Source organism: Juglans microcarpa x Juglans regia, chromosome 3D (assembly GCF_004785595.1).
Source record: "Juglans microcarpa x Juglans regia isolate MS1-56 chromosome 3D, Jm3101_v1.0, whole genome shotgun sequence".
NCBI classification, from domain to species: domain Eukaryota; kingdom Viridiplantae; phylum Streptophyta; class Magnoliopsida; order Fagales; family Juglandaceae; genus Juglans; species Juglans microcarpa x Juglans regia.
This window is the reverse complement of record NC_054598.1, coordinates 20767914-20779803: the sequence shown is the minus strand read 5'-3', so window position 1 is coordinate 20779803 and position 11890 is coordinate 20767914. Positions and strand designations below refer to the sequence as shown.

At 35.3% G+C, this 11890-nt stretch overlaps 1 protein-coding gene across 1 annotated transcript; it reads right to left on the bottom strand.

Moving 5' to 3' along the window:
- Window positions 1-433: 433 nt before the first annotated feature.
- On the bottom strand, window positions 434-3044 carry LOC121255122 (myrcene synthase, chloroplastic-like). The gene is made up of 7 exons (XM_041155404.1): window positions 2928-3044; window positions 2570-2837; window positions 2089-2464; window positions 1414-1629; window positions 1181-1319; window positions 837-1085; window positions 434-736 (listed from the first exon to the last, which is right to left on the bottom strand). The coding sequence occupies exons 1-7, from the start codon at window positions 3042-3044 to the stop codon at window positions 434-436; spliced, it is 1668 nt and encodes a 555-aa protein (XP_041011338.1).
- Window positions 3045-11890: the final 8846 nt, after the last annotated feature.

Here is an 11890-nt window from a genome sequence, read left to right as displayed (position 1 = left end):
CTAAAAAGATTAAAGCCGACTATGCTTGGATGGTAGGAGGAAGAGAAGACATGACAAAGACAATGAGTTAATTAGATATAAAGAAAAGTGAGACATAAAGTTATTAATACATAATGCAACAGAAAGAGGGGTTTTGGATTTGCTTCCATTGTACTGGAATGGAGTTCTGGAAGAAAAGGGAATCAGAGAGCTCCAAGATGATTCTTCATATATATATAAAACTCCATGAGAGTAATTATATCATACATATTTAAAAGGAGAAACAAGAGTATTATTGAATTTCCATTGGCCTGTACATCATTTATTTTTGCAAGGAGCGGTATTACTAGTCATCCAAATATAAGAGATCTAGATATTTGTATATGTCATTTAGTAACACTAGGAATTTTAAAGTTGAAGCTTCATGCACGTAATTTTATATGCCAACCATTCATCAATTCTTAGCTATAGGAATGGGATCAATAAACAACGCTTGCACACGGTCCTTAGTCTCACCGTCTCCAACGCCATGACCATCTCCATGCTGGTACATGAATTGGGACACCCTTGCAATGTTCATTGTGATCTCATTAAATGTTTTAGAGAATGGAGAACTTGCAATGCATTCTCCATTAATTGTCTTCCACGTTACACTAATCAAGAACCTCATGTATTGACGAGCCTCTTCCTCACTAGCATCGGTATCATTCATGTAGCATTGGATTGATTTAGGATTATCCCCCCTTTTTAACTCATCCTAGGTTACAAAACACATAAAACAACATATTATCCTATGTTCATGTGAAGTAATCCAAAATATATTTTATAAAATAATTAGGATAGTGTGTTTTACTAACCGTAGATGTTCCGAGATCATCTGCAAGTCTCACAATGAATGATGGCAAGCGAATTATATCGGGATACTCTTCCAATGAATCCAAGGCTTCCTCTGTTATGGGATTTGTGATGAAAAAATAACAATGCACCAGTATATTTGGTATTGCTGTTGTGATCCATGCACATTCAAGGTATTCTTGAAGGCTTGGTGTATATCGATTGTAAAACCAATTTGCCTCCAACAAATAAGATCTACATATATCTGCCCACTAAAAGATTTATGGTGGATCAATGAATTAGAATAGTTATAATAGAAAATAAGCTCTAGGGTAAATAGTGATGAATAAAAAAGTCCAAACCCTACCCCCTTTTTCATGTATGAAATGATATTGCATCCCTTTTCCTTGAGAGTGTCAAAAGCCATTTCATTAATTGTGTTGTAGACGGAAAGGAAACAAATCTGTAGATAATAAGGAAGTTGTTCCATTCCACTGACATCCCATCTAGATCACATGAAAAAAATTACATATAAGTATTTGCATCAAAGATAAGCAGCCATATTTGAAGTATTGGAGGCATGCTGCCATTAATACAAACCTCTCAACTGCATTTGTAAAGAGCTCAAGTTCTTCTAAAGTGCCATAGACATCATAGACATCATCTATTGTTGTCAACAATGCACCAAGCTTTGCTAACATTATCCTCTCATATGCAAATTGAGGTTGAGTTATTGCTCCTGTTGCCCATAGGAAATTCTCCACAACCCTATCCCGTGCAAAGCTCAAATCTCCAAGGCCAGTGCTCCTCCACCACCTTTTGTAGGAGACAAGGAAATAATATCAGTTTTAGAACTAGAGCATATATTGCAGATTCTTACCCCTCTAACCTAAATATAATACCAAGGGGATATTTGGTAAACATGAGAAATCTCAAAACTTCTCAAAATTTCATTCACAAACACTTTTCAACTTCAAATTTTTAACTTTGTGATCTAATCATTACCTAATCATTTTTCAATTGCAAACATTAATAAAACTTTTATAAACTTCAAAATAAAAATTATATTCAATCAATTTTTTTAACTTTACAATATTTTTATTCAAGTTTTTCTCCCTCATTTCCTAAACTCAATAAAGCATATTCACTCAAATTATTTCACAACTATTCATAAAATTATGAAGTACTCAAAGTAACCAAATATGTCCTAAATCTCCTCGTAGCTTTTGAGGATAAGATACAAGTTACAAAATGAGGATAAACATGTCTTTTTACCTTGACACTTCTTTTAGATCTTCTTGGTGAACTGCTTGTACCATATTAAAATCCAGTTCTGCAAGCTCAAGCAGGGTAGGGTTCATATCTTCTCTATTCTTATATGCATCAATGAACCACCTCGCTTCCAACCTTATCACTCTCCAATGTAGTGGAAGCTCTAGGGAGTGACTAACCATCGTACAAAGATATTGATCTTTGCTTTGATCCACATACTCTTTAAGATGTTTGATTACAAAATCTCTCACTTCCTCCAAGATGCTTTCGCCATCTCTCAAGTGGAACGAGGCTTCATACAAAGCCAGCATTCCTTCGATATCGACACACAGATATTCTTTGAAATTCTCCTCTTCATTGAAGAAACTTTTGAAAGTCCCTGAAACAACAAAGCACGCCAATTGTTAAAAACAAATGAGGGCCGGGGTTATGAATCCAATATTTATTATTTTTTTTCAAAGCATTACTATAGTATGTTCTTTACCTTGAGGTACATCATATCCATGTTGTCTTAGTAGCCTAAACTCAACAGCTGTAACATACAAACTCTGCTTCTTGCAAACATCACCACTATGATAAGTATTATGTTTATTCTCCAATATCCTCCTTATTTCATCCTCAAAGTGGTAAGATACTCCAAGTCTTTGCAAGATGTCAATCAGCTCGAGTTGCTTTATAGGATCCACCACTTTGTGAAACATCATTGTTACTTCTCCCTTCAACTGATCAATCTCTCGAGTGAATGCCTCTCCCTGTAAATTAAACCAGATTTTGGATAATCTAACAATAATTATAAAAACTAGTTAGACAGATAATAAGAAAATAGAAATTGCACCCTTTACCATGTATTCGCTTGCTAATGATTGGATGTAATCATAATTCCAAATGGTAGGATGGTAATTTGCTGATCGTCGAACAATAGTGGAATCAATAGTACTTGAGTTTTCTTCGGGGGCCATGCTTTGTAAAGGATGGGGTACATAGCTACCTTTCCCTCTTGTTAAAGTTGAGACGGGTTTTTTAGGTGAGAGCAATGTAGAGGGTTTGCAATTTCGGATTGAATCAAGAACACTAAGACACATTGTGTAAGGCATTAGTGAAGCTTTGCTTTTCTGATTAAATGGATTGTTGTGGAACGTACGCTTCAGCCTTCAAGCATATGACCCTTTTATATCGAACCTTGGGGTGGCTATATATATATATATAGCATCTTTGTGTCGGTGTCAAGGGCACATGCACGAGCTTCAAAGAATGTCGTGGTCAACCAGTCAAGGGCGGCTAATGAGGGTTGCATGAGCTGCTACTATAATTGGTTGTTTATTATTTCAAAGAAAAAATAAATCTTTTGAGAGTATTTAAAAGCCTGTACTGTGTATTATAAGACTGTACCAAATAAAATTATATAATTAGAAATGACGTTCTGAATTATACGTGAGGAAGTCAAGTGATCTCCAATAAGCTGGGCATGCTCGGACCAATTTCCGTGATAACTTCTTTTTTTTTTTCTTTTTTTTTTTCATCTCTCGCCACCTTACATATTTTTCTGCATTAGGTTGGAAGATGTTTCCTCCAACATATTTTAAAAAAATATCTAGATTCGTCTACGTAAAATATCTTGCACTACAAGATATTTCGTCCCTAATAGTAGTTATTTGAGAAAAATTTTAAATTTCATCCCAAAATATGAAAGCAATTTTATGTCCGTTCAAATTGATAAATATCCATTCGAACTACTGTTTTTGGGACGAAACATAGCGTCCCAAAAGAGTAAATAGCTCGAACGTAATGTAATCAATCTAAACGATAATTTATTTTACATTCGAACTACTCTGCTTCTTGCAAACATCACCACTATGATAAGTATTATGTTTATTCTCCAATATCCTCCTTATTTCATCCTCAAAGTGGTAAGATACTCCAAGTCTTTGCAAGATGTCAATCAGCTCAGAGTTGCTTTATAGGATCCACCACTTTGTGAAACATCATTGTTACTTCTCCCTTCAACTGATCAATCTTTCGAGTGAATGCCTCTCCCTGTAAATTAAACCAGATTTTGGGTAATCTAACAATAATTATAAAAACTAGTTAGACAAATAATAAGAAAATAGAAATTGCACCCTTTACCATGTATTCGCTTGCTAATGATTGGATGTAATCATAATTCCAAATGGTAGGATGGTAATTTGCTGATCGTCGAACAATAGTGGAATCGATAGTACTTGAGTTTTCTTCGGGGGCCATGCTTTGTAAAGGATGGGGTACATAGCTACCTTTCCCTCTTGTTAAAGCTGAGACGGGTTTTTTAGGTGTGAGCAATGTAGAGGGTTTGCAATTTCGGATTGAATCAAGAATGCTAAGACACATTGTGTAAGACATTAGTGAAGTTTTGCTTGTCTGATTAGTGAAGTTGTGGGACATAGGCTTCAGCCTTCATGCATATGACCCGTTTATATCGACCCTTGGGGTGGCTATATATATATATATATATAGCATCTTTGTGTCGGTGTCAAGGGCACATGCACGAGCTTCAAAGAATGTCGTGGTCAACCAGTCAAGGGCGGCTAATGAGGGTTGCATGAGCTGCTACTATAATTGGTTGTTTATTATTTCAAAGAAAAAATAAATCTTTTGAGAGTATTTAAAAGCCTGTACTGTGTATTATAAGACTACCAAATAAAATTATATAATTAGAAATGACGTTCTGAATTATACGTGAGGAAGTCAAGTGATCTCCAATAAGCTGGGCCATGCTAGCTCGGACCAATTTCCGTGATAACTTCTTTTTTTTTTTTTTTTTTTTTCATCTCTCGCCACCTTACATATTTTTCTGCATTAGGTTGGAAGATGTTTCCTCCAACATATTTTAAAAAAATATCTAGATTCGTCTACATAAAATATCTTGCACTACAAGATATTTCGTCCCTAATAGTAATTATTTGAGAAAAATTTTAAATTTCATCCCAAAATATGAAAGCAATTTTATATCCGTTCAAATTGATAAATATCCATTCGAACTACTGTTTTTGGGACGAAACATAGCGTCCCAAAAGAGTAAATAGCTCGAACATAATGTAATCAATCTAAACGATAATTTATTTTACATTCGAATGTTGTGATAAGGATTTTAACAATATTTGTGGTGGGAATTAGTTTTATACAATTGTGGCGGGGAGGGTTGCACCTAGTTTGAACATAAGTTTCTAGTTCGAACTGAATTTTTGACCGGTCGACGGTATGGTATTTTCCATTCAAATGATGAGATAATTGTTCAAATGATATTTTTGAACCAAAGTTATATCAGTTTTTTCAGGGATGTTTCAAATCTAGTTCCAATGTAATTTTACATTCAAACAAAGTTACAAACTATTTGAATGGTCCAAAGATTTGTTCAGACCGTGATGAACAAAATTGAAATAACCATTGTTATAGAAATTTATTTAAATGCATTAATTTTTTTTTAAAAAAATAATCATTGTTTGAATTTATTAATTTTTATTTCTAAAAGATGAAAAATCTACCTTTATAGATTTATTATTTTCAGTGGTTAATTAAAATAGATCATATATGTCATCCTAGAAAAGTAATATATGTTATTATAAATATATATTATTAGTTTTTTTTTTATGTAAATAACAATTTGCAAAATGTTTTTTTTTATTCCAACGAAATTGATTTTTGATATTGCTAAATGATAAGGAAAAAAAACAAATATTTAATGAATATACAAGCTATATATAATAAAAGAAAAACTATTCATATGTGACAATGTTCGAGACAAAACAAATATTCGATACAAAATAAAACTACATTGATACATTATCGAGGTCCTTCTAGGAGGCCTCCATCATAGTCAAGCATGCCTCAAATCCTTTCAATCGAGAAATGATGGGTGCAATGATCCTCTTCACGATTTTCTCCATGTCATGGATTAAAAATGCACGATGCTCCTCCAACAAAGATCTCATCTCCCTAGTATGCCTGTAGCCTCTGTAACAGCTCCAACATCCATAGTAGCTGGATCACTCTAGTGCCACCGTATGCTGCCGCAACATTAATGTGAGTCTTCTGCAAGTGGCCCTCACTCTTGTTGAAAGTGATCTTATTAAGCGAGCCAATCCGTGGGTGCATCCACTTTGTCAAAAGCACATCCACCTCCGATTTAACTAGGAGGTTAGATATCATCAATGCATACTGTAGACTACCTCCAGTCAAATACCATAACATTAGTCGAGTGCTTTCAATGCTAAAATATGTCTTGTGCTTTCTTGGATCGATATTGTGTGAGACAATCAAATTTAACATGTGAAAGAAGGCTCAACAATCAACCTATTTGATGACCTCGCTTCCATCATATGCAAAGTTGAATTGTCCAGCATCAACAGATGAACCTCATCGTCTGCTGGATCATCATCTGTTGGAACCTCATCCTTGATATCATCACCCCCGTTTGTCCCCACAGTCATGGCAATGCCAGGTATGCACTTGTCTGATGAGAACATAATACTGACTCCCTGAATATGAAAAGTGAATGACTTATCATCAGCCCTCATCTCTAATAGAGCCTGATAAAACTCACCAACCACATATAGATAGGCCACCCACTTCTGCTCACAAATCGGTCCCCATCCTCTATCGTGGATTATGGATGATAGGCTCATTCACTCTTAAACAAAATCACGAAGTCATCTAATATGATCTCTCACTCAACAAATATGGGTCTTCTCGTATTACTAGCCTCGTTGCTAGGTTGCCCATCCCTTACATGCTTTCTTCCAACAAATGTCATGAATTCACTATTTAGAAAAAAAAAAAAAAAAAAAAAGCAATAATCACTTATACATATATTTTTTAACAAAGTAATTATGTTATATTGAGTTGTGTTAGAATAGAAACACATATTGTTCAAACATAAATTGAACTCATTCGAACTTATAGTTATACCGTTCGACTCTGTTAGAGGCTCCGTTTGAACAATATTAGACCGTTTGAACGGATACATATATCGTTTGAACAACATCATCCTATGGGTAGTTATCATGGGTAGGAGAAATTGTTCCAACTATTATTTTATCTGTTTGAGCATAATCAAATGTAGATGTAGAATTGGGTTAATTATTTATGTTCGAATGGGTGTTGATGTTTAGGAAAAACCATCCAAACAGCTTGAAAGCCGTTCAGACGAACAAACCTCAAATAGTTCAAACAGGCATTGTCACGTCTGAATTGCAAGCATTGCTATTTGGCAAAAAAAAATTCTAACAGCTTGACTTCAATTTGAATGAACAAGCCTCAGCCATGAACATCCATGTTTGAGTTGACTCTGAACCGAATAAAAACATGAAAGATGGGTTGGATCTTGTTCAAAATTCCGAGCCCCAATTTTCAACACGCAACCAACGTTTTGTAAGCCTATTTACTACATAGAATGGATTGATGAGGATTGTTATATGTTAAATGGAAACCCAAGGTTAGTCTATGACGGAGAGTGTTGGTGAACGGTGAAACGATGGTTTCGAATGGGGAAAATGGTGAATGAACGGTTTCATGCTTTAGGGTTATATATCTATCCAAAATTGATTCTGTTTGACCTAGATTTTCTTTTACATTCGAACAGTTTAAAGTAGGATTTTAAATGTTCAAAAAACAAAAAAACTCCATTCGAACTATCAATGGAATGAAGCTTCAAGAAAAAATCACAATGTATAATACATTTCTGTTGAGGACGTAAGTACATTCGAACTACCGTATAATATGCTCAAACTTGTTTATTTGTACTTTTCGAATAGTTTAAGGACCCATTCTGAAGGTTCAACCAAACAATTCAGTGTGTACAAGAGTATAATATGTCAAACAAATTGTGCATGGAACAAATTTAATAATAATATGATTTTTGCATATAAAATAAAATATATATTTAATGAATTATTATTTTTATGTCAAAATATGAAATTGATAAGAAGATACATTTATATATAACAATGATTAAAGATTTGTTAATAATAAGAAGAATTATTGACAACAAATATTTTAGATGCTAATTTGTTCTTTGGTTAACATTTGTGCATGGAACAACCTAATTAACGACTTAGGTTATTAATATAAACTTAATTTTAATAAATTTGATTATATATACTCATATAAAATGTCTAGAACATATATAGACTAAGTTAAATTTAATATTATACTAGTACGTGTGAATTATTATAAAATAATGTACTTATATTATAATATAAGTATACTAATACATGTTATACTATACTATAGTAATATTATTATACTATTCTATATACTAACTTACTATACTATACTATACCAACTATACACTACTATACTATACCAACTATACTCGACTATACTATACTAACTAAACTATACTACTATACTAAGCTATACTAAGTATATTTTACTATACTAACACTATGTATACTATAGTGTACTATATTATACTATACTATACTATACCATATTAACTATATTAATTATACTATAATAAGTTAATTTCACTAAATTAATTCTATACTAGACTTATAAACCCCTAATAAACCATACTTAAAACTTGAGCTTATAAGCAATACAATTTCATAGTTAAAACATAGGGAATAATCACATTGATTATCTTACTATTGCCCACTTGTATTTGATATAGTCCAATATATCATTTATTGCCACTTTTTTTTTTAAAGAGTCAGGGCCAAATGTCCACAAGTGACCCTTTCGCAATTTTATTAAAAATCCCTCACTTATAGCGGAGGAAAACCTTGGTTACAAATCCAACCAAACCATATATATCCAAAGAAACCAAACAAATAAAACCTAGAACCACTAGACAGACCTAGTAAACCAGCAACACACCAATTAAGCTCTATTGCTAGGAAGGCCAAGTTTATCAGTACGAACGACGGGGGAGTAACCCACCCTCCTCATATCTACATGTTGAACTTGCTTTACCTTGCCGAGGCAAAAAATTCGTAACCTGATTTGTTTCTCAATATTGATGTCGAATAATAAAGTGAACACCCTGAAGTTCTTTAATCGTCTCCTCCCAAAAATCCCAAAGATACCAAACTGTACAGTTTTTTGAATGAATCCAATCCACTATTATTTTAGAATCACACTCAATTTCCAGATTAAAAAATCCCAACTCATTACACAATACCACTCTCGCATGTAGAGCACGAAGCTCGGCCTCATTATTCGTTCTCTGCCCAAAACAAGTTGAGAAAGCACCTTTAACATTATCGAAAACATCACGGATCACACTGCCACCCCCACAAGATCCCAGATTTCCCCTACAACTCTCATCCACATTCAACTTTACATGTCTACTGGCTGGCTTTTTCCACCCAACCAGACTTGGTCTGCGTCTATGGTACCGAACCGGAGGAATATCAAGCTCAGCAAGCACCCTTTCATAAAACGGCAAGACAAGCCCTCCCTTCGTATGTTCTTGAAACAATTTCCTGAGCCAACACCTTATCGAAAGCCACACTCCTTCCACCGAACAAGCAACTCCTTCCATTCTCACTTTGCACCTACATTGCCACAGACTCCAAGTAATAAGAGTTGGTAACAGCCTGATCAATATGCCCCTAGGAGAGGACTTCCTGGCCAACAAAAATCAATGGAGAACACGTCCCCACCAAGTTCCTGCAAACATGAATGGTAATCCCATCTCCAACGCCGCTCTCTCCCAAATCTGCATTGCAAACTCTCCAATGCACAAAACATGCTCTAGAGTCTCCACGTTCTTGTCATTATAGCAATCACATCTTGACGCCAAAGGCAAACCGCAGCTTTGCACTCTAGAGTCCATCGACAGATAGCAAAACTGAGCCTTCCACATACACAACGAGATTTTTTTGTTAGAAGCTTATGCCAAATCCACTCCATACCTGGAAGTTTCTCTTGTTTTAAATGGATCACCTCCCATGCACTTGCTGAAGAAAAAACTCCATCCGACGTCGGCTTCCAAATGAGACAATCAACCATTTCCCTTTTTGGTGAAACAAAGCTAACGATTTCCCCCATAGCTTTAGCACCCACCAACTCCTCCAACAATTCAAAATTCCAACCATCGTACCCCAGCACTCCTTAATTTGAAGCGAAGGATTTACAATGGTAGGAACACGTAAGCATAGTGGCCCAAAGTCAAGCCATTGGTCAAACCAAAATGACTTTGTGCCCTCTTGATCTCTCCAACGAATATTATGACAGACATCTGGCAAAGCTTTCATCACTGATTTCCAAAACCTTGAACAAGCAGGTGTATATTTTGCAAGAGCCAGATGACCACTTTTCACATATTTAGCCTTAAAGAACTAGGTCTATAAATTATCCAACATCAACAAACACCATGCAAATTTCATATGGAGTGATTGATGAACTTCCCCAAATTTTCTGATTCCCAAACCCCCCCTCCAGAGTCAGCAAACACATCTTGGACCAAGAGTTCCATTTCCTCTTTGCCCTGCCATTACTCTCCCCCCAAAAGAATGACGACAAAATGGAGTCTATTTTTTTCAAAGGCACCAACGGAACACTTAGCACAACTAACAAATGAGTGGCCATACAAGAGAGCACATGCTTCAACAAGATCAATCTGCCCCTTGGGACGGCAGCCTAATCTTCTAACCCGCCACCTTCTCACAAATTCTATTAACCAATGGCTCAATCGATTTAGCCATTAGTCTCCTAGTTACTAGTGCACACCAAGATAAGTAGTCAGAAAGGACCCTTCTACAAATCCAGAAATTCTCAACAATTCACGCCTTCGAGCTAAATTGATCTACTTTGAAAATAAATAGCTGATTTTTCCATACTGATTAATTGGCCCGACCAGCTTTCATATTTCTCTAATGTTTTCAACAACATTCGAAACGACCTGGCATCCCTATTAGTGAAAATGAACAAATCGTCTGCATAAAGTAAATGCAACACCAAGGGAGCACCTCTTGGATGATAAAACTTACCAATTCTTCCTTCCCCAAATTTAGTCACTAAAAGTCAAGAAAGAATTTCCTCCATAATAATAAAAAGATACGGCAAAAGCGGGTCACCTTGCCGCAAACCTTTAGAAGGGTGGAAAAACCTTTGTAGGTTCCATCGAGTATAATAGAAAACCAAGGAGATTGGACACATTCCGCAATCAACTTGTAAAATTTATCATTGAAACCAAAGCTACTCAGGACCTGCAAAAGAAACTCCCAGTGAACTTTGTCATATGCTTTGGCTATATCCACCTTCAATAACATATTGTCACCCTGGGTCTTCTTGTGTAATGACTGAACCATCTCCTGAGAAAGTGTAATATTTTTGAAAATACTACGCCTAGGAATGAAAGCTCATTGTTCCTGTGAAATTAGCTTCGGAAGTAAACTAGTCAACTTGTTAACCAAAATCTTAGAAAAAAAATTTATAAGCGACTGAGCAAAGACTCATAGGCCTAAATTTGTCAAAACTCTTTGGGTCCGACACTTTTGGTATCAGAACAATATAAGAAGACCAGTAAAACCTTGGTAACGTCACACCATTAAAAAAATCTTGCGCTGCTTCGACCACATCATCCTTCACAATCTCCCAACAAGCCATATAAAAACTAGATCTGAAACCATCCGGGCCAAACGAACTATGCTTCGGAATGGAGAAAACCGCTGCTCTAACTTCATCTCCCGTCGGCCTCACTCATAGCATATTATTTTTATCAACCGAAATCACAAGATTAACTAATTCCAAAAGATCCGTAGGCTACACAGTCGACCTTGAAGACAAAAAATTCTGAAAGAACATTGTTGCCCCGTTATGAATA

Bases quoted from the DNA above. Each gene is read 5' to 3' on its own strand.
- LOC121255122 (XM_041155404.1), bottom strand. From the start codon at position 3,044: ATGGCCCCCGAAGAAAACTCAAGTACTATTGATTCCACTATTGTTCGA. The intron at 1,630-2,088 runs GTAAAAAGACAT...CTCCTACAAAAG, and splicing joins GATCTAAAAGAAGTGTCAAG to GTGGTGGAGGAGCACTGGCC. The intron at 1,320-1,413 runs GTTTGTATTAAT...CATGTGATCTAG, and splicing joins TTTACAAATGCAGTTGAGAG to ATGGGATGTCAGTGGAATGG.